Source organism: Astatotilapia calliptera, chromosome 1 (genome assembly GCF_964374335.1).
Source record: "Astatotilapia calliptera chromosome 1, fAstCal68.1, whole genome shotgun sequence".
Taxonomy (NCBI): Eukaryota; Metazoa; Chordata; class Actinopteri; order Cichliformes; family Cichlidae; genus Astatotilapia; species Astatotilapia calliptera.
The window spans coordinates 19,040,348-19,063,276 of NC_137422.1; the positions used below are offsets into that span (position 1 = coordinate 19,040,348).

A 22,929-nucleotide genomic window follows, 5' to 3' on the forward strand; every position below is an offset into this window, starting at 1 on the left:
AATCACACAGAAAAACACAAATATTATCACAAGTGTGTAAAACGGTGTGACCACAGACTACAAGACTCAAGAAATTCATCTCATACCAATTCAAAACTACAGCAACCTCAAGGCATTTTATATTGTAAAGTAAAGATCCTACAATATTAGATAGAAAACCAACAACAAGCCTATAATTAGGACTAGGCAACAGTGGGGAGGAAGAACTCCCTTTCAACAGGAAGAAACATCCAGGATAACCAGGCTCAGGGAGGGAAAAGAGAAAAGGAAAAAAGGAGATGATAGGGAGACACAGATAAAACAAACTATGAAAGAGAAAACATGAGCTTTAGGAAAAAGTAAAATTTTAAGCCTAATCTCTCTCCCAAATCCAAACTGAGAGCTGGAGTGAGGCCTGATACCTGAAGGCTCTGCCTCTCATCCTACTTTTAGAAACTCAAAGAAAGAACAAAGAGGAGACTGTCCAAAGCCAAATGATCACTAAAACTTAACAGGATGAGTTTTCACATGATTGAGCCGCTCTTAACTCACACCTGTATTGATCACAAGTGTCAAACAGAAAATGAGTCAACTATGACTTGATGCAAGACTATGTTGCGATAACTGAAAGGATCCATTATGTAAAGAGGTTAGTTTCACATTAACTTAAATCACAGTATGTTTTACATAATTGAAAAAATTATTTCCCTTTCAGAGCTTTCCCTTAATATTAGCGACCTCTGTTGGTTACCATTGAGCATTACAGGTTGTTTTTAAAAAGAAAAACTGATGGAAAATTATGTGCAGACCTTACAAGCTTTCCAGTTCCAAATAGTCTTTTATTAAATTGTTATTGTAGTATACATTGTTTGGGGGGAGGGGAACTATTTTTTGCAACAAGACACTATTTTGTGTCTTAAAGTTTAACATGAAAGAACAATCGAACATAGAAAAGACAGTGAGCAGATCACAGTTCTGTAGGGTTAATTATCTCTCCGTTTTTTCCCAGCTCATGTAAAACTATTAATTAACTGCACGTATAACCCAGTGGGGAAGCTTTTCAAAGCGCTGAGTCATATTATTCAAGGCCACCGTCTATTTGCCATGCAAGCAGAGCCCGGTGTAGTCAGGTTACAGGAACAATAACAAAAACCTCTCACTACACTTATTACAATAATTAGAAACATCTACCTCTAATGCCTGTACAGATTTTTTTTAATCTATCAAGCAAATTAAAACTCAGAATCTGTGGAGTGTAACGCAAATAAGGTCAATTAGAAACTGAAAAACGCATTATGTGTCCAGTCTTGGTGGATAACAGATGCTTAATCCTAAAACAGACTGGCAAGGCCTCAGATGAGAGGTGAAAGGTAAGGCAAATGGAGTGGTGAACATACAGTACAAGACCCATGCACAAGATCACAATGGCACGAACTTTTTCCTCTGCTCTCAAACTTTACATCTAATCAAATCAGTTTGCTGGCTGGCTGCTTTTGCCTGCCAGGATTTTAATTGCAAATTTGTTTGTTCAGTCATAAAAAAAGTGCAGGTATTTTGTAAAACTGAAATTCAAAAGGGCAAAAAGAAAACTTTATTTGGAGATAGTGTATATAAAACAGATTTGTCAAATATTGAACAACTCCCGGTTGCCAAACTCCTTTTCCTATACAGTTAAATCATTCATGTACATAAGTCTACCTATATTGCTGTAAGTGTATTAAATTACAGATTTCCATACATGTTGTCATTTTACATCTGTGTCCCATCGCCCTCAAACGGAAAAGGTTTGAAACCATACTATTTTTCTGATACAAATACACCTTGAAGTTTGAGAACCTCGGTAATAATGAGTATTTAACAATCCCACAGTGAGAAAAACTGCGTAACACACTGAAAATATGGCTTCTATGTGTCCCGGTACAGCTGAGAAAAACCTCACTACTGTTGGAGCCTCACTTTGGAAACTAAATGGTGATTTTAATGCGTAAAAGCTTGTTCGCCACAGAGGTGGCGCAGCCCGCTATACCTGTCAAACTGGTCTGAGACGGGACTGAGCGACACAGTGGCAAAGATCACAGCGACAGTGTGTCCAAAGTAGAATAAAGGCATGTACTATAAATATCAATCAAACCCAAAACCTTCAGAAAAATCAACACTTAAGATCTAAATGTGAACATATTAATTACCACACAGACAAATGGAAAAGGTTAAACTTCAGTGCGATTTTAAATAAGGAGCGAGAAGGGGTGAATACCCGCATGATTGTTTAAGATTTTATCCAACGTGCCAAATAGAAGAAATGAAAACATGTGGCGCTAAAAAGTACTCTCTCTCATTAGCTGGTCACAGCTATATAAATGAGGTAATAGATTACATGTATGTTTAATATTTGTGTAAAATTACTTCACCAAGAAAGAGGGAGGAGAGCTACCCAAATCTGATTCAGAGCCTTGAACAATTCCTATTTCCTGTTCTGAGCTGTGTAGGTGACACAGGCCTGTTTATGTATATCAGGTTAAAGCATTTAGGTCTTCTTCTTCAGCTCCTCAAAGCGCCGCGTCAAATCATCAAAGTCAATGTCATCCGAGGTGGTGTTGCTTCTGCCCAAGGAGGATGTTGGGAGTGTGTCAGGAACAGATGGGAGTTCTGGAAGAGCGTTGTTGTCATAAATCTGAGCCGAAGGAGCGGGACCTGGAGAGTAACAGGCATTAATTATTTAGGAAAATGTTTGGCAGGTGAGCATTTTAAGGATAACTTAAGTCCTACCCTACTTTATTTTCCCACCTTGTTAAAATCTACTGCAAACAAGACAGATTAAAATAAATAAACAAACGAGGTCTGTTCCACAGACCTCCCCCACCTGTGAGCTGCACTCTGTAACCTTTGCTTTCATTAGTATGAGCCTCACCATCCTTCTGCAGCAAATACACATCAAAGCAGCAAATCTGCTTCCAACAAGCACACTGGCATGCTAATAATGCTCAATTTGCACAATAAATTACAAGATAATTTTGTCAAAGAGTTACGTATATATATGAAATGTTTTAAAAAATTATTTCATGTGGGTAGAGTTAAAAGATTTAAATGCTATTCAAGACTAACTGGCACAATGTGGGTTATAGTTATTTCAGTTGATTCGCTGACAATAAGAAAACAAACTATTCCCCTCTCATCATTTAAGTGCTGCTGATTGTTGACAGAACTCACCTACGCCCTGGGAAGGAACAGAAGGTTTTTCAGTTAGGTCGTCAATCTGAAACAAACAAATGTGTTCGTGATGAACTCATCCCCATATTTAAAAACAAAAACAAATATATACATATATTTGTTAGTATTAGTAAGATTTTGATTAATACTTCATTTATAAAAGGCAGATGCAAAAACAAACCAAAAAACAAAAAAGAAAAGAAAAATGGAAACCATCACCTTTAGTGTGCAACACTAAACATGATTTTTGGTAAAGGGCCTCAGTTATCGCTTCTTTCAGTCCCGCTAAGAAAAGCTGATCAGGTCATAGTTAGTAGGTTAAAGTTGGCCAATTTCAAGCTACCTACATCCATGCAGATGAACCTGAATCTGGGCCTACTCTGAGAAATATGGAGGACAGGCAGAACTGTAAGCAAGCCGAATAAACAGTTCTTCCCTGAGTGGTTCCCTGCCCTGTCCGTCTGTCCATCTTTGGAAACATGAAGGGGGCATGGATGGAGGGGAAGGGTTCAGTCGTACAGACTTACAGACTCGTATGTAGGGGGAGAAGTGGGCAACTGAGGTGGCTGCCCTCCTCCCATGGGGGGCTGGAAGCTGTTGTAGGTTCCAACGGGTGCATGAAACGGTTCCTGGGGGTAAGCAAAAAAAAAAAAAAAGAAGAAAAAAGTCAAACAAGTTTGAGGAAGGTAGTACATATTACACTACAAGGTCAAAAGTATTGGGCCATACCCCTTTTGTGAACATTTATGAATGAATGGGTCATTCACTGTCACTGAACAGGTACTGTAATACAATGTTACCAGGTTAACAAGTCAGGCTGTTAAATGAGTCACTAAGACTGCTGACTCAATAACTATAGAGTTCTAACATCTGGCATTAACATCAGCCCAAAAACTGCGTGCCAGGAGCTTCATGATATGGGTCTTGATTGATTCCAATAGGTGTAGGTAGCCCAGTACTTTTATCAATATAGTGTATAGTTCTCATACAGAGTAAATACAACAAACTAGAATCTATTTCATCCTGGTGATCTTACTGCCATTAAATTGTCCTCAAAAACAACATGCTTCAAAAGTCAGAAGCAGCTGTGAAGGACTTTTCATACTGTTAAAATGTAACAAAATATACTTTTTTTTAGAACAAGTGCTGTAAATGCTCCATGCCATCTATGCCTTTCAGAAATGGATGAAAAGCTGAGGGGTCACTGCCAGTAGTAACAATTTGCTAATTTCTTTAGATGTTCTGAGAACCAAAAACAAAATTCCATCCAGATACACATGTAGCAATATCCTGAAAATGAGCATAACATTATCTGCATGTCATTACAAGGCAAAGTTAAAAAAAGTGTTTTTGTTTTAATATCAGTGAAATGTTCACGTTAAATCTGTAACAGAAAGTAAAAAGCAACACAATATTATTCAACTAAATCATCGTCTTTAAAAGGAAACTCTTACAGCTCCATTGGGAGGTGGATAGTTGAAAGCTGTTGGCATTGGCATAGCCATAGGCATGGGCATAGGCATATGGATTCCAGGAGCTAGAGGAGCTGTGAATCCTCCACCACCTCCTCCTCCAAACTTCCTGTCATTGTCGACATCAATCAGGTCTGCCTCCTCCCCAGTACACACCTCGGGCTATCCGGAGAAGTAGCGGATGGTAAATAAACAAACAGAGGGCAAAATTTCCAACTTTCACATTGAGTAACAACAGATTCTTTGCTGCTTACCCGGACCATGGCGTCAGGTTCATAGGGGACATTGTAGTTCTTTGCGATCTCTATCAAGTAGCGCTCGACCAAGATCTTGGGAGGAGCCTCAACACTCAGTTTGTGCATCAGCTGAAATCAGATATTTGATTAGATGTCGCTAAGAGCACACTAGACAAAAGGTTCATACATTCCTATACAAGCTTGTGGACAGTCACTGGGGAAAAAAAATTACCCTGTCGTTGACTGTGCCAATCTGGTTTGTCCTGCATAGCTTGCCGTACTCCTTGCTATATTTTGCACACAGCTGTTCAGACACCTGAAAGAAGATTTTAGAAACAAGATTGTCAATACTGACTTGAAAGGAATAGATGTAAATACCAAGTGTTTATTATCACTGGAGACAAATTTTTAGATAGAACTTACAATTTTTAGCTCAGACACCTCTGACTGCAGACGAGGAGCTGCCCAGATGAGAGTGGACACTGCTTCCTGTAAGCCTGGATCTAGTTCTCTAATAATGGATAAACAGCAACCGTGTTAACGAGGACGGACACTGAAGGTAAGGAATTTACAATGCTCAGTACTCACTTCATGGACTGAATGAGGCCAAAGCGAGTCAACAGCAGGTCACAGTAAAGCTCTAAGATCTCCATGGCTTCAACCAGATAGTCCTCTCTGATGATGTGCTCCACACGGATCCGTGCCCGCTCATCCTTACCTGATGACAGGTAATCTGCAATCTCTTTCCTGGCCTTCTGAGCAAGCTCAGCTTTATATTAAATTTGGCAATATGGGAAAAGGAAAAAAAAAACATTAGAACTACTTTACAAATAAAGAGCCACTTCAGCTATTGGAGAGCAGCACAGTGACTCACTTTTCTTTTTCTCAAGGAGTTTGAGTCGGTTGATGACCAGTCGGAGATTGACTCTCAGCCTCTCTGATTTGAAACCTCCTCCCAGCATGATGACGGACAGCCTTTGGACAGGAGAGAGGAGAGGGGAAATAAGTGAAGACGACCTATGGAGCCCATCTAACTTACCATCTCTGATCCAGTGAGTCACTCAATCATGTGAGCATGACCAACCCATCGTAACACAATGACTCCGCACATTCACGCGAAACACAACACAAACACACACGTAAACAAGGTCAGGAATAAACACAAGTTAGTTACCAACACAAAGTATTAAACTACCAACGACTCAAAACATTAGCTTTAGCTTGACGCCGAGAACAGGTAACAAGAAGGCCAACCATGCTACTTTAAACGATACCGTCTTATCGTGTCCAGTACCGTTTTATCCATTAACATTACAATCATTCATTTTTAAAAACCCGAGCCGGTGCTTGTGTGAACAAATCTGCTAGCTACAGCCTTTGCTTTGTTAGCAGTCTTCTGTTATCGTTTGTGCTAGCTACCGACCTAGCTCCGTCGTTTAACGTCAACAAAACCAAGTCAAATACACTGAAAGACTTTAAGAATTCAGATAGTTTCGAAATAGTTTAACAGGTTAAAAAAAAAGCCAGAAGCTTACCTGTAAATACGAGTCGAGCGCACACACCAACTTATTTGAGTCTTGTTTCGTCGCTCACTTCACTTCCGTGATTATCTCCAGTGACGTCATGGGGAATAACCCAGGGGCGGGGTTGCTGTCCGAATCAAAGGAGCGTCAATCACAGGTGCAGGTGTGACCCAGTTGTCAGCCGATGACGTTACTTTTTCCTTTTTTTTTTTTTAAATATGGCCCTAATACTTCTTATAGATAAATAAAACAGTTTGTATGCTATTTTAGAAATACCGCAGCTGTCCACAGTACAGGGTAAACCAATCAGTTTAAATGCTACCTAACACAGAAAACTCCAAAAGTTAATAGTTAACAGAGGTTAAGTTAGGTGGAGGCTAATTACAATGTTTGTTTGTTTTTTTCCTTTGCTTGAAATAATTTAATTGTGGGATAACCCAGTTGATAAAATTAGGGGGGACAAAGGTGGGTTTGGGGACTAGGGGGTATGAATATATTATCAAGATGAAGCAGTCTGTTTCAAATCTGTGGTTTATCACAGCATAAATTAAATGAAATAAACCTCAAAATTAAGTATCCAAGTAAACATTGTACCATAGATTTAAATGAAATAAATAACTGGGAAGCCGAAACAACTACAAACATGTTAAAAATACACAGACTAATCTACAGACATGATTGGTTAATAATTAAAATGATCAATATACAGAGAGTGCAGAATTATTAGGCAAATGAGTATTTTGTGCTGGAAAGGAGAGTTCGTCCGTTAGTCGAACCTCGGATACAGGAGGAACAATGCGGTTTTCGTCCTGGTCGCGGAACACTGGACCAGCTCTTTATCCTCTCCAGGATACTTGAGGGTGCATGGGAGTTTGCCCAACCAGTCTACATGTGTTTTGTGGACTTGGAGAAGGCATTCGACCGTGTCCCTCGGGGTGTCCTGTGGGAGGTGTTGCGGGAATATGGGGTGTCTGGCCCATTGCTACGGGCCATTCGATCCCTATACAACCGTTGCAAGAGCTTGGTTCGCATTGCCGGAACACCGGCAATAAGTCGGACTCGTTCCCGGTGGGTGATGGGCTCCGCCAGGGCTGCCCTTTGTCTCCGGTTCTGTTCATAATTTTTATGGACAGGATTTCTAGGCGCAGCCAAGTGGCGGAGGGCTTTCGCTTTGGTGGCCTCAGAATCTCATCTCTGATTTTTGCAGATGATGTGGTTCTGTTGGCTTCATCGGGTGAGGGCCTCCAGCTCGCACTGGAACGGTTCGCAGCCGAGTGTGAAGCAGCGGGAATGAGGATCAGCACCTCCAAATCTGAGGCCATGGTTCTCAGCCGGAAAAGGGTGGAGTGCCCACTCCGGGTCGGGGATGAGTTCCTGCCCCAAGTGGAGGAGTTCAAGTATCTCGGGGTCTTGTTCGCGAGTGATGGGAGAAGGGAGCCGGAGATCGACAGACGGATTGGGGCTGCAGCTGCAGTAATGCGGACGCTGCATCGGTCCGTCGTGGTGAAGAGGGAGCTGAGTGTAAAAGCGAAGCTCTCAATTTACCGGTCGATCTACGTCCCTACCCTCACCTATGGCCACGAGCTGTGGGTAGTGACCGAAAGAACGAGATCGCGGATACAAGCGGCAGAAATGAGCTTCCTCCCAAGGGTGGCTGGCCTCTCCCTTAGAGATAGGGTGAGAAGTTCGGCCATCCGGGAGGGGCTCAGAGTAGAGCAGCTGCTGCTCCACATCGAAAGGAGCCAGCTGAGGTGGTTCGGGCATCTGACAAGGATGCCCCCTGGGCGCCTCCTGGGTGAGGTGTTCCAGGCATGTCCCACCGGGAGGAGGCCCCGGGGCAGACCCAGGACACGCTGGAGAGATTATATCTCTCGGCTGGCCTGGGAACGCCTTGGTGTTCCCCCGGATAAGCTGGAGGAGGTGGCTGGGGAGAGGGAGGTCTGGGCCTCTTTGCTTAGGCTGCTGCCCTCGCGACCCGGCCCCGGACAAAGCGGATGAGGATGGATGAGTATTTTGTCCACATCATCCTCTTCATGCATGTTGTCTTACTCCAAGCTGTATAGACTCGAAAGCCTACTACCAATTAAGCATATTAGGTGATGTGCATCTCTGTAATGAGAAGGGGTGTGGTCTAATGACATCAACACCCTATATCAGGTTTGCATAATTATTAGGCAACGTCCTTTCCTTTGGCAAAATGGGTCAAAAGAAGGACTTGACAGGCTCAGAAAAGTCAAAAATAGTGAGATATCTTGCAGAGGGATGCAGCAATCTCAAAATTGCAAAGATTCTGAAGCGTGATCATCGAACAATCAAGTGTTTCATTCAAAATAGTTAACAGGGTCGCAAGAAGCGTGTGGAAAAACCAAGGCGCAAAATAACTGCCCATGAACCGAGAAAAGTCAAGCGTGCAGCTGCCAAGATGCCACTTGCCACCAGTTTGGCCATATTTCAGAGCTGCAACATCACTGGAGTGCCCAAAAGCACAAGGTGTGCAATACTCAGAGACATGGCCAAGGTAAGAAAGGCTGAAAGACGACCACCACTGAACAAGACACACAAGCTGAAACGTCAAGACTGGGCCAAGAATTATCTCAAGACTGATTTTTCTAAGGTTTTATGGACTGATGAAATGAGAGTGAGTCTTGATGGGCCAGATGGATGGGCCCGTGGCTGGATTGGTAAAGGGCAGAGAGCTCCAGTCCGACTCAGACGCCAGCAAGGTGGAGGTGGAGTACTGGTTTGGGCTGGTATCATCAAAGATGAGCTTGTGGGGCCTTTTCGGGTTGAGGATGGAGTCAAGCTCAACTCCCGGTCCTACTGCCAGTTTCTGGAAGACACCTTCTTCAAGCAGTGGTACAGGAAGAAGTCTGCATCCTTCAAGAAAAACATGATTTTCATGCAGGACAATGCTCCATCACACGCGTCCAAGTACTCCACAGCGTGGCTGGCAAGAAAGGGTATAAAAGAAGAAAAACTAATGACATGGCCTCCTTGTTCACCTGATCTGAACCCCATTGAGAACCTGTGGTCCATCATCAAATGTGAGATTTACAAGGAGGGAAAACAGTACACCTCTCTGAACAGTGTCTGGGAGGCTGTGGTTGCTGCTGCACGCAATGTTGATGGTGAACAGATCAAAACACTGACAGAATCCATGGATGGCAGGCTTTTGAGTGTCCTTGCAAAGAAAGGTGGCTATATTGGTCGCTGATTTGTTTTGTTTTTGAATGTCAGAAATGTATATTTGTGAATGTGGAGATGTTATATTGGTGTCACTGGCAAAAATAAATAATTGAAATGGGTATATATTTGTGTTTTTTGTTAAGTTGCCTAATAATTATGCACAGTAATAGTCACCTGCACACACAGATATCCCCCTAAAATAGCTAAAACTAAAAACAAACTAAAAACTACTTCCACAAACATTCAGCTTTGATATTAATGAGTTTTTTGGGTTCATTGAGAACATGGTTGTTGTTCAATAATAAAATTATTCCTCAAAAATACAACTTGCCTAATAATTCTGCACTCCCTGTACTTGAATTCCACTTTTGAAATAAAATAAAATGAAGAGCTGCTTTTCACTGTCAAATTGATCGTTTCCAGTCTGGGAAATTACATGTCTTTGATCTATAAATACAGTCTTTACAAAAAGATATCAATTAATATGCATTAGTGAGAGAAGTACCTACTTTATTCAAGGTTTAGAGGCTATTTTATATTATTTGCATAGTTCCCACACTACAGAGTGAGTACAATACCCAGTTGTTGTCTGCCCAGAATGATTCAGAGGATCACTAGCTTACATTTTATAAGAGTGTAAAGAGATAAGACTCCCTTAGAAAATGGCTTAATATTCAGAGGACCGTCTAAAGCCATGTGGTGGAGTCTCTATTCATACAGAGGGATATGGGAAATGAGCAAAAACCAAACAGAGCACCAGCACATCTGTAATCCTGATTATTTTTAATCAAAATGTTACAAGAATTTCAGACATAACATTTATTTTGCATTTTCATAAAAATATATACAATAAATCATTGCTAATCCCTAACAAACCATCACAGCTATTATAACTTGAGTTTGCTAACAGAAACCTCTTTGTTTTTCTTCTTCTTCTTTGAAGGCTGGTCCTTTGCGCTTTTGATCTGACTTTTGACCTGGTCCTGCAGCTGAGAGAAGAACGCTTGAGAGGACCGCAGAGCCTTGTCCTTCCCCTCGTCCTGAAACAGGAACACTTGGTTAGTAAAGTCACCTCAGGAACATCTGCAGCATAAAGTAGGAATTTGTGTAATGTTTACAACAAAAGCCTTCCTTAAAGGTGTGGTGTGTCTGAGAAGTGGAAAAGGCTGACTAATTGTTTGCTAAAAATAGATTACCCAGTCTGTGATGGCACTACATAGTTAAAACATGAGTTAATCCATAGAGCACAACCTGCTGAAGTTCAAACTGTGCATCAGAATGAGGAACACCGGTGACTTTGAACGTGACACAGTCGTTGACTCTGAGAATATTCTGAAGCTGCTGATCTACTGGGATTTTCCCCAAACAATGTCTAGTATTACAGAGAATGGTCCGAATAAGATCAAAATATCCAGTCAGCAGTAGTTCCATGTGTGAAAATGGCATGTTGATGTAAGAGGATAACGAACTGGTAGGAAGGCAACAGTAACTCACAGAACTGCTCGCTACCACTAAAGCCCCGTTTCCACTGGTAGCTACTCAGATCGACTCGCAACAGTTCGCCACAGTTTAAGTGTGACGTCGTCAGACTACATGCCACCGATTGGCCTGTCAGGGGGTCACTCCATGAGTCATTAGATTATCTCATTCATGAAAATCAAAACTGCCATTTTTTAAACCCAGCTAGGAGGGAAATGGCTACAAATAATGCCGGTGCCTCCCGAGTCTGACGGAAAGCCATAGACCTTGTAGCAGGTATATTCTTGCCTCGACATCCACCTTTGTTGTAGGGTTCACGTCTCAAACTAATCACGGGATGCTTGGCCATGTTGCTATGACAATGACCACACACATTAGGTGGTACTCTATTGTATTGGAAAACCAGTCGATCCCAATCAAGTCGTGGCGAACAGTGGCAAGTCGATCCATGTAGATACTAATGGAAAAAGGGGCTTAAGGTATGCAGAAGAGCATCTCTGAACGCACAACTCGTTGAACTTTGAAGCAGCAGAAGATCACACTGGGTGCTGCTCCGGTACGGACATGAAACTGAGGCTGCAGTTTTCAGAGGCTCAAGAAAATTGAACCACAGAACATTGTAAAAATGTTGTCTCGTCTGATGAGTCTTGATTTCTGCTGCATCACACAGATGGTTGCGTGGCTGGTTATAAACAACATGAAACAGGGCTGTAGAGTGTGACCAATTTGGTCGCAAATGTGACCTAATTTCTCAATGGTGTGACTAAAAAAAACATCCTAGGTCGCACCGGTGCGACCAGGCGTTCGAGTTACTAAAAAAAAAAAAAAAAGTCTCCACATCTCTGAAAGTCTCTGTGTGGCCAACAGCAGACAACATTGAGCCCAAATCATGGTCTAAACCAATCTGAGGTAGTCAAGGGTAGAACCTCTCAGATGATGTCAGCGAAGCACCTTAAGCACAATAACTTTTTCAGTACCGTATTTTTCTGACTAGAAGGCACACTTAAAATCCTTTAATTTCCTTTGTTTAAAAAAAAAAAAAAAAAGCATCACATTGGTGTTTAGTGATATTTAGACTTAGTTGTATCATATGAATAATGATTACTTTCTCCTGTGTGCATCTTTAAAGCACTTCCAAACATTTATAACGTTGATCTGACAGAACTCTGAGCAGGTTGATGACGACTTCCTACCGAGAGCAGCAGAGTGAAGCGAGATCAGGCACTCACCTTGAGTATCGTCGCTTTGCCTCCTTTTGTGACTTTCTTGAGGGTTTCTGTCACTTGAGCCTTCGATGGCTTTTTGTTCTCCTCTGTTTTATTGGCCTCTTTAAGTTTCTGTTTCTTTTCCTTCTCTTTGATCTTCAATCGCTTAACCTTCTTTTTGTTGCGCCTCTCACGTTTCTTGTCTGTTGATGTCTTCTCTGTCGCTCCCAGCAAATCTCCCGCTTTGTTCTTCTCCTTTGGTTGGAGGAGAGGATTGTTAGACAAAATCCTCATATGAAAATAATGGACTTCTGTACATGGATTGAAGACTAACCTTGATTTCTTCTGGTGCGAGTAGCGTAGCATCACTAGTGCTGACAGGAGCCACCTCCTCCATTGTAATGGATGGCAAATTAGACACCACTTTGACCTCAGGAACGGGCTATGGACAAAAGCAAACATGAATACAAAATGAATCAGAAACCTTTTACCTTTCACAGTACAGCACTGTGTAAATATACATTCAGTTTATCCAACGATAATTACAGCTTAAATTAAAGACTACAATCACGTTGGGACAGGTTTTTAAAGAACCATGCACCTGAGAAACTGCAGAGTATCTAGTTTTAGTCACTGCTAGCAGGAAAAACTCACCGGCTTAGGTGTGAAGTGGAAGTTGGAAAGAGCATCTAACTTTAGGAAGAGTGTGTCCATAAGCTTCTGAATTTCTACATGGGCTGGGTTCTCCTCCTCCTCCGTTTTTTGCTGAAATTACAAAAGATGATAATAATAATACAATGAATATTTGAGGAAATGCTTCATATGTGTCAAAGTTCTAATGAAAACAAGAAAAAAAGTCAAACCTGATTCTGCTTGAGATATTCTTGCTCATAGATTTCTGCTAAACTCTGCTTGCTCTTCTCATGGTCCAACGTGAGCCTCTTCTTGTACTCAAACACCTCCTCCTTAGGCTTCTCTTTGCGAACCACGTCATCGAAAGCCTTCCAGAAACACAAGTATAAGTAACTAGGTTATTCATTATAATAATATAAAAAATGAATAATAATAATAAAAAAATACTGGTTACTGTTACTAACTTGGTCTTTAATTCTCTGTTTGATGATGTCTTCCAGCTGTAGTGTAGTTTCTTCTGTGATTGCAGGGGCTGAAAAAACAAATGAGAAATTTTACTCTATGATTTGACATAATAAGGCTGCTATTAATTATTCAAACTAAAGCATGCACAAACAGAGTGGGAGTTTGGGAGGTGCTGGGTGGTCACTAACCCGTCCTGGACGTCTGCTCAAACGCCACGTCTTCCTCCAGCATGCTGTTTTCAGGACGGGTCTGTGCAGTTACTTCTCCGGACAGCTGCCAGGGTTTCTCTGCTAAAGCTGCTTTCTCTAGCTCTTCAATCTTCTGGGACATCTGCAGGTTACAGCAAATGCAGGATTGCACAGTCACCAACAGTGAACTAAAAATCAGCCCTGTTGGGTCAATGTTGGGTACCCATGATCTGTGCTCCTTCAGGTACAGGTGAGACATTCAATCGAAGGAGGCAGGTAAGGAGTTAAACTAATCTCCACTCTGAAGCAACTACCAACAAGAGTGAAGGACGCCGTTCACTAATGTGATACGTTGGGAAATTTACACTATAGGATCACCTATAGTGCAAGAATCTGAAATTTATGATTTCAAAACAAATAAACAAACAAACAAAAAGTGGTATTAGCACTCCGGCAGATTTAAAGAGTGTACTCACACAAAGCAATCAGTATCGTGCCTGAATCCCCAAATTCTAGTTCATTCGTCAAGTGTGATCGCTGCTCCCCACTGTTTAGTTCAACTCAGGCCTGATACAGATGGATGCAACTACTACATCATCATTCACTGGTTTCTGAACTCCTGATACCTCGAAATCAGAGTTTTCACCCTTGCCATCTCGGTGTTTTAAAACCAGATGAGATGAGGGGTGGATCTGACTGTGAAACCACAAGTAAATCGCCTAATAAGCTGTCAATCACAAGCCAATGAGCATAACCTGGATAATTCTCCTTTCTGACAAACACAATGACCAAAATTAATCAGCAAAGTGTTTACAGAGGTTCATTTACTTGTAGACTTGAATAGGATTTTAAGTCTTTCTGCAACCACAACTATGCCACCTGGGGGCCATTCAAAAGAATGCAAGTTTAATGGGGCCTTTTAAATACATCTATAACACATGTGAGAGGACACATGCATCCTAGAATTATGAACTGTGCTCTACAAGAGCACTTTTAAGAGTTTTACGTGCATGAAAGAGCAAGCACGATACAAGACAACCACACTTAGTGTGAGCACACCCTCAGTCCTCTTGTGATTTAACACTTTATTTTGCTTTTTATTATTCTGGAGGGCTTACAGCTGCATCCTCTTAAGTCAAACAGGGATAAATTGGAATCAAATTAAAAAACTTGCTCCAACTTGCTGTGTTGGATATGTTAATCAAACCAGAGACATCTAAAACCTCGTTTCAGTTGCATTTCATTTACCTTTTCTTGCCGTTTCTCAAACGATGATTTTGCTTCAGACTTGGCTGAGCCTTTGGCTTTTCCTCCCAAAATGTCCTCCACATCCTCTCCCTCGCTGTCTTCATCATCCGAGAGATTAAAGGTCACTTTCTTATGAGACGACCTAGACTGACCCCTCTCCTCTTCCCTGCCAAAGTGCAGACACGAACATGGTGAAATTGACTTCTCCCACACATAACTGCACGTTTTATAATTTTTGATTGCACTTACTCATCATCACCCTCCTCTTCACCATCATAGTCGTCATCTATTACTTCTTCACCTTCCTCCTGGCTTTCATCCACGCTGTCATCCTCTCCATCTGACGGGTCGTCTGTTTTAGCGGGTTCGCTGTCCACGGCGTCAAAGAAGTCCTTGTACTTGAGATTCCTGGAGCTCTTCACCTGTCGGTATAAAGAACAATCAACATATTTGCTGTAGTTTGAACTATTGGGAGGCAAAAAAAATGAGTGGAAAATGTGTGATAAGTTACATACAGTATTTTTCTTTTGCTTTTTGGTGGAAATGATTTGCTCTAGGTCAAGATCATCATCCTCATCTGAGGGCAGATCCTGAAAATAGTCTACGTCATCTTCATCCTCCTTTCCCTCGCGCTTGTCCATATCATCCAAAAATGCCTCCATCTCTGACAGTTTAAAGAACTTATCATCAACCTCAGAGGGCACCACTTTTGCTTTGGATGCCTTCCTTCCTGTATCCTTCTTCTGTTTCTCTTTTTTCTCCAGAGCATCCACATCAAAATCCAAATCAGAGTCATCCTCTGTGTTATCGTCTTCCTCCACAGCCATTTTCTTTGTCCGTCTCGGTGGTTCCAATTCTTGTTCCTCCTCCTCTTCTTCTTCATCGTCATCATTATCTGCTGATGCTCCTTCTTCTTCTTGACCACTCTCTTCCTGCTCCTCTTCCTCCAGCACAGTTAACGTCTCATCTGCTAAAGCTTCGTCTATGGTGTTTTTAAAGTGTTTCAGTACGGCTTTGTTCTGCAGCTCTAGCTCCTGCCAAATCTGTTCTTCATCAAAATTTTCCACAACCAGCTGAGCTAGCGGGCTTCCTGTATAATGTCCAGGTTCCTGAGCTTTGTGGAGGTCATACAGAGTCTTAGTGATGGAGGTAAAGTCTGTTGCCACTTCATCTTGAAGGCTGCAAAGATGAAAAGACACAGAATTAGTCGGGTATGTCTTATGATGCGATATTGGGGGGGAAATTTGTTGTTGTTGTTTTTATTAAATAACTGAATTGGATGAAAGTCTGTGGTTTATTTGTTAATGTGTTGGTACAAAAACAAAACCACTACATTTCATCCATACATCTTCTACCGCTTATCTGGGTTCAGGTCGCAGGGGCAGCAGTCTAATCAGAGAAGACTTCCCTCACCACCTCTTGCAGCTTATCCAGATGGGTGCAATCACATCCGTGACCTCGTTCTTTCGGTCACTGCCCAGAGCTCGTGACCATAAGTGAGGGCAGGAATGTAAATCGATCGGTAATCCAAACTTCATTTTTAGGCTCAGCTCTCTCTTCACCACAACAAACCGACAGACTATCCGCATCACTGCTGATGCCGCTTCAATCCATCTGCCAGTCTCCTCCTCCCCTCATTCATGCTTAAACTCTTCCACTTGGGGCAGCAACTTGCCCCATGGGACTGTTTCATCCTTCAAATTATTGATTTAGTTGCCATGGGATGATGTGGCCTGTGGTTTTGGGCTGGCTCTAAGATCACTACTATACCACATACAGTCTAGAAGTGCACGTTTTGCCACTTTTCAGCAATTTTCTTCTCTTGTTTCAGTAGCTCAGAATGAAGTGAAAATTTGATACAGAAAATCATATTTTTATGACTGCAGCAGTAGCATTCGACATAAATTACTACAGTTGCCACTCCAAAAAGCAATGAAATGCCACAATTTGGGATTGATTAACAATTTTCCTGTATTACGCCGACTTTTGGGCTCCTCAAGAAAAAGCTGTGCTCTGTGTGTGTGTGTGTGTGTGTGTGTGTGTGTGTGTGTGTGTGTGTGTGTGTGTGTGTGTGTGTGAGATCCAGGCCTCCCACACCAAAACAGCATTGTGCTTATTTGTTAAACTGCTTAAGCAGCTCCAGCACCAAGAGCTCAGGCCTTTTTTGACTACTGGGCTTTGAGATGTGCCGTCTATGGCAAACCTGTGGAATCAGTCCTGTTCTGTTGGGAAAAACTGGGAAAAACTTCCCTGTCTGATTGTGGAAATTCAGTAGGGCTTCTCCACCATTTTATTCATACAAGTTGTCTCCCGTTTGGTGAGGGGTCTTAACCCCCATTTGAAATACGGTAACACAGACTTGTGTGCACAAATGCATATACCTTACTAGATATTTACTTCATTCAAGACATTTGAAGTTTTACATTTTCTAACAGGTGTGGACTTTCTGAGTCTAAATCAGGATTGACAAACATGATATGCAATGAATAAACATCTGGTGTGTCACAGCAGTTGGTAGTCTAACACACGTCAGTTATTACAAGCACATCATCTTTGTTTTCTTTTCTTTATTTTTTTTTTACGTAGCTCTACAGACAGCTTACAGTAATGACCTAACTTTTATTTTATGAGCATAAATGTTACTGCAGTTGGATACGCTCATACCATGAAGATCTGTTTAAAGGTGTAGCAATCCCCAAATGCGTGAGCCAGCTGATTTTAGGAACATAAAGCGACTAAATGTTTCTACATGAAGCAAAAAGGAGAAACTCGCCTAATCATTTATATCTTACCAAAACCTCGACGTATAAACGTGTTGTCAGGTAAATGTGTTAATGCTGTGCTAACGCTACAGTTAGCTTCAGCTAGCTGGAGCGAATTTATAAAAATATTTAACAGCTTCTTCAAAAGATTTAAACAAAAATTACTCAACGCAAACAACAAACACTTACCCGAGGAAGTTTTCTGGCTGTGCTGTGTTGGCATTTATTTTCTTTACACACTCTTCCAGAACACCGAGCACATCTCCACTAGCCATGATTGTCCCCACATGTGTGGCTGTCTGTGTCGCACGTAAACAGGCTCACCGAGAAACCGCTCTGTACCTGCCACTTGGTTCCGGGGAACGAACATGGCGTCCGCCGTGCTGAAGGTTGCAGGTCTGTGTCAACAATTATTCAGCTTCGAAATTTTCGCTATTAAGTTCACTGTTCTGCAAACGATAAACGATGATACTAAGCTTCGTTATAGTGAGCTGTAATTTTTTTCGGAAGCTCAAACGAGCCCGCAAAGTTGACGAACATAAACAATGTTTACGTTACATCATGAACCAGAAGCACTCAAAAAGCGCAAACCTCCGCCAAGGCAGCTCACTCTGTATACAGTATTTACTTTTAAGGGAGTAGTATTGTATTTTCTCTATATTCAGTTATTTTCTTTGTTCTTTTCAAATATACTTTAGGAAGTTTGTAGTGCAGCAAAAAGGCTTTTGTTATTTGCCGCCTTGAAACCCATTTGAATATAGTTGGCATAATTTTGAGTATCATTTTTTATGTGGATATAGTACATGTGTAGCATTTATTTCAGTGGTTCCTAAAATGTTTAGCAATACACGTCAGGTGAAAAAAGTCTTTGATCAAACTAGTTTTTACTTTTGTTTTCCAATAAAATAGCTCCACATAGCGTTGTTATCACCTCTCAATCAATTCAGTCTATCAGGCTATCAATTGATCAATCAATTGACCTTGAAGGTGACACATTTGAAATCTTTACAATCTGCTTTCTCCATGTTTACAATACACAGGACAATCATAAGAATTATAGTTTCTAAGTTACAAAGCTTTTTGTGAATTTGTGACCAATAAATCATTACGCTGACCTTGGTGGATGTAAGCCAAGTTAACATGACCCCACGCTACACCCCTACAAAGTTTTATCATTCACTTCAAGCTGTTGCGTTTACAGACAGAGATGCTTAGCCAAGGTACCTATTAACTTCCTAACTACTAACTTAAGCCAAAGCCATACCATGAAGTAACTTCACACTGGAGCATTTTATTCCAAGATTTTTGTATGGCAAGGAGATGTGTGTAAAATTATATGGGTACTGTTATTTACTCTCTGAAACACAGGGTTGACCTAATAACCTAATTATATGTATATGTTCAGTACATAAACAGCAGGTTTCCCAGACAGGGATTAAGTCTTGTCTGAGACTAGGAGAAGAATTCAAAGATGACCTCCAATGAAGGCAAAAACAAGATTATGGCCTGGGAAACAAAAGATTGCTCTTATAGTAATAAAACAAAGATTATTGATATGTTCTCCTGATACTTCAGCTTTAAAATAAAAAACTAAGTATCATCAGTAAAAAACTATGTCTTCATAAGGAGACGGTAGGTTTATTTTACAACATAACTCAATAAAGTCATTTGAAAGTATGAAACACTTTATTGAGTTGAATGAATGGTAAGGTGCAGAAAAGCCAAAATGAGGGTATTATTTTATGCTCAGTATGAGCACTTTACTTTAAAAAGTCGTCTTTAAGGAATTGCCCTGTCGATTGGTCGTAGGAGGAAGGGAAGCCTAATCATTTTAATTTGAAAAGTCTTTCTTTCACAAATTAGTGTTATTCATGTTTACATTAAGTCAGCAAGCATCAAACAGAACACCAAACGGTAAAGATTGGTCTATTTATTATTTATATGATCTAAAACCAACAGTCAGTCACACAAAGGAGAACAGATTTGGGAGTGCAGGAAGCATAGGATTTAAATATCATTAATGTAACTCGGGACTTGGTCCAGAATATACAGCATACATCAAAGCTACTCGAGTAGAAACAACAAACACAGCTGATCTCTTTGTATTTTAATTTCATATTTAGCGGCGGGTGTTTCCAGATGCTCTCGCGTCGCGCTCTGGAGGGCACATTCAACAACGGTGCCCCTCCATCAGGGTGTTCCCGCGTCTCTGTGGAAGCTGGGCAGGCTTAACCACATCGCCATCGCTGTCCCCGACATGGAGAAGGCCACGGCGCTGTATCGGGACGTGCTGGGGGCCACGGTGAGTGAGAAGGTGCCCCTGCCCGATCATGGTGTCTACACTGTGTTCGTGGAGCTCGGCAACACCAAGCTGGAGCTGCTCCATCCTCTCGGAGAGAAGAGCCCCATCTCGGGCTTCTTGTTGAAAAACAAGTCAGGAGGAATGCATCACATTTGTATCGAGGTGAGACGGCGATGACAGGGGAGAGCTTTTATTACATTTTTGCATGGCTCTGCTTCATTTATCTGTTCACGTGACCCCAAATTCACGAGACTGAATTCAGAATTTGTTCATTTTCGTACTTCCTCTTGTCTACGTCTACTGTGACGTGTATATAATGAATGAGTGTACTGGTTTAAAGCATTAGTTGCACTAGTGTTTTATGAGACAATCCTTGCCTTCTGGTTCATATTCATTTTCCTTTTGCTCTGAGGATGTGCTGCAGCAAAATCTTTCTCTCGTGTTTTATGAGGATTGTGAGTCAGAATGGCCCAAAGAAAACATGCTTTCCTTCAGACTGTGACATGGTATTTATAAGAAACTGTTGTGTTGCATTTGTTGTGTTGTGAACCGGTGTAGTAGTATGGCTATTTGGTACATATAAATACATATGATATGACCTGGGATGACCACACGATTATCTTTGCTTGTGTTTTTATTTTAAGATCTACTCTGAATTTACAAATACCCATCATAAGGTAATAATTTAAAAGACGGAAACTAACAAATTAATCTAAAAATGAACATCTTCAAACACTAAAAACTGAAAAATAATTGTCATCACTGACCATGAGAATGGCCTAATGTAATATTATGAATTTACTAAATTACATAAAGTAAAATAACTTTTTTAAAAAAAAAGCAGTTCAGCTTTTGCAGAAATCATAATTACTACGTGTATCGAAGCTTAAAAAGTATTTAGGAATAATTATCTAGGGCCTGTGTGAGTGTAGTAGAGTTTGTTGTTAGTGTTATGTGTTCATGTCAGACAACAAATGTCAGTGTTGTTGTTGGTCCTATAAATCCAGTAACAGCTTGTCCCAAATTATGTGACTCAGCACGGGGGGCCTGTGCGTTAGTTTGCAGTGTTATGAGAGTTGACACTCAGTTGTGATCATTTTTAACCCTAATGATAACAAGTGAATTGAACAATAATGTTTTGTTCCCCCTATGACTGCAGGTAGACGACATTAGCGCTGTGATAGCCGACCTAAAAACCAAGAACATCAGAATGCTTTCGGCGGAGCCACGGATAGGTGCTCACGGCAAACCGGTCATGTTTCTCCATCCTAAAGACTGTGACGGTGTGCTGGTGGAGCTTGAAGAAGCGTGAAACATCACATCCTGCTGTTGACTGAGAGTTTTCCAGGCAGTTTGATGATCAGAGTGATAGCGGGGATTGTTCCTTATAGCACTTCTGCTTTTGGAAAAACAGTTCTTCTTTGTATGGAATAAAGTTTTATGTGATGTATTAGTATGCGGTGTGTTGTTCTAACAGCTTCCCCTAAAGTGTTTGTGATAGAAATTTGATATTTCCCATATCTGCTAATTTGTGACATACAGTAAATGGTGGCTTTCTTAGATACAGCACTGGGTTGGACTTCCTCTTGGGTTCAGAGCATGAATTCAACAAGGTGCTGGAATCATTCGTCACAGATTTTGGTCCATATTGACATGATAGCATTTTTTGTCAGCTCATCCACAACGTCAATCTCTCATTCCACCACATCCAAAAGGTGCTCTGTTGGACTGAGATCTGGATGGTGACTCTGGAGGCCATTTGAGTACAGTCAGCTCACTGTCATGTTCAAGAAAACAATTTGCGATAATTTGAGCTTCGCGACATGTAAGATATCCTGCTGTAAGCAGCCATCAGACGATGGCACACTGGTGTTTAAAAGATGCTCAATTGGTAAAAAGAGTCCCAATAAAATCTCTCCATCACTGTTACAAAACCAGCAGTCTGAACAACTAATACTGACCCTACCATCTAAATACTGAAGCAGAAATTGAAAGGCAATGTTTTTCCAGTTTTGGTGAGCCTGTGAATTGCAGCCTTAGCACTCTGGTCATTCTTCTTTGAACTCTTGCATTAGGACTTTTTTCACCCACAGAAAATTCTTAAAGCATTCATAGTTAAAGGATTTGTTGTAATGTAAATATCCAGACTTTACTTAACTTCACTAGTAGACAGAAGTGCATTTACAAAGTATGTAAGAGGAAAACGCTAAGATAAAATTAGCACCTAAATAAATAGAGAACACAGACTATCAATATCAACGTCTATGAAGACAATTATGCTTTTAAAGAAAAGAGAGCTTGAGAGAAAATTGAGTAGATCAACTCCTGAAAATCTCAGACCACCACATCTAACACCAACAACCATATTATGTTTAAAGTCACTGACGCTCAGTTTGAACCTCAGGTCATTTTGACGATGTCTACATAAGTTGCTGCCACGTGATTGGCTGGTAAGATTTACAGTAGGAAGCAGCATATAAAGTAGGATAGCTTCAGGTGGGAGTAAGTTTGATTTTCTCACTAACATGAATTCACTTTTGCATTTTGACTGACATGGTTTAAATTGGACTACTCTGATGCATTGATTACTGTTTAATCCCTTTAAATTTTGAACTAGTTCTGAATAAAATATGTTGATAATATATTTTTAAATACAAATCAAGCCAGGCAGCACGGTGGCATGGTGGTTAGCACTGTTGCCGCACAGCAAGAAGGTCCTGAATTCAATTCCACCATCAGGCCGGGGTCTTTCTGTGTGGAGTTTGCATGTTCTCCCCGTGTTTGCGTGGGTTCTCTCTGGGTACTCCGGCTTCCTCCCACCGTCCAAAGACATGCAGCTTGTGGGGATAGGTTAATTGATTAATCCAAATTGTCACTATGTGTGAGTGTGAATGGTTGTCTGTCCCTGTGTGTTAGCCCTGCGACAGACTGGCGACCTGTCCAGGGTGTACCCTGCCTCTCGCCCTATGACAGCTGGGATAGGCTCCAGCGCCCCCCACAACCCTGAAAAGGATAAGCGGAAGCGAATGGATGGATGCAAATCA

The 22,929-nt window shown here is 41.2% G+C and overlaps 3 protein-coding genes across 3 annotated transcripts; 1 reads left to right on the plus strand and 2 right to left on the minus strand.

The window, feature by feature from the left end:
- Positions 1-1,547: 1,547 nt before the first annotated feature.
- On the minus strand, positions 1,548-6,754 carry ist1 (IST1 factor associated with ESCRT-III). Its single transcript, XM_026166316.2, has 10 exons — positions 6,430-6,754; positions 5,769-5,869; positions 5,483-5,663; positions 5,318-5,405; positions 5,127-5,210; positions 4,913-5,023; positions 4,641-4,820; positions 3,714-3,815; positions 3,187-3,232; positions 1,548-2,670 (listed from the first exon to the last, which is right to left on the minus strand). Exons 2-10 carry the CDS (start codon positions 5,854-5,856, stop codon positions 2,504-2,506), a joined length of 1,047 nt encoding a protein of 348 aa, XP_026022101.1. The 5' UTR covers positions 5,857-5,869; positions 6,430-6,754; the 3' UTR covers positions 1,548-2,503.
- Positions 6,755-10,367: 3,613 nt separating this feature from the next.
- mphosph10 (M-phase phosphoprotein 10 (U3 small nucleolar ribonucleoprotein)) lies at positions 10,368-17,912 on the minus strand. Its single transcript, XM_026166319.2, has 11 exons — positions 17,773-17,912; positions 15,337-16,000; positions 15,071-15,243; positions 14,822-14,987; positions 13,574-13,715; positions 13,385-13,452; positions 13,151-13,288; positions 12,942-13,052; positions 12,622-12,729; positions 12,312-12,542; positions 10,368-10,643 (listed from the first exon to the last, which is right to left on the minus strand). The coding sequence occupies exons 1-11, from the start codon at positions 17,856-17,858 to the stop codon at positions 10,491-10,493; spliced, it is 2,040 nt and encodes a 679-aa protein (XP_026022104.1). The 5' UTR covers positions 17,859-17,912; the 3' UTR covers positions 10,368-10,490.
- Positions 17,841-21,338, plus strand: mcee (methylmalonyl CoA epimerase). Its single transcript, XM_026166329.2, has 3 exons — positions 17,841-17,979; positions 19,707-20,047; positions 21,045-21,338. The coding sequence occupies exons 1-3, from the start codon at positions 17,952-17,954 to the stop codon at positions 21,195-21,197; spliced, it is 522 nt and encodes a 173-aa protein (XP_026022114.1). The 5' UTR covers positions 17,841-17,951; the 3' UTR covers positions 21,198-21,338.
- Positions 21,339-22,929: the final 1,591 nt, after the last annotated feature.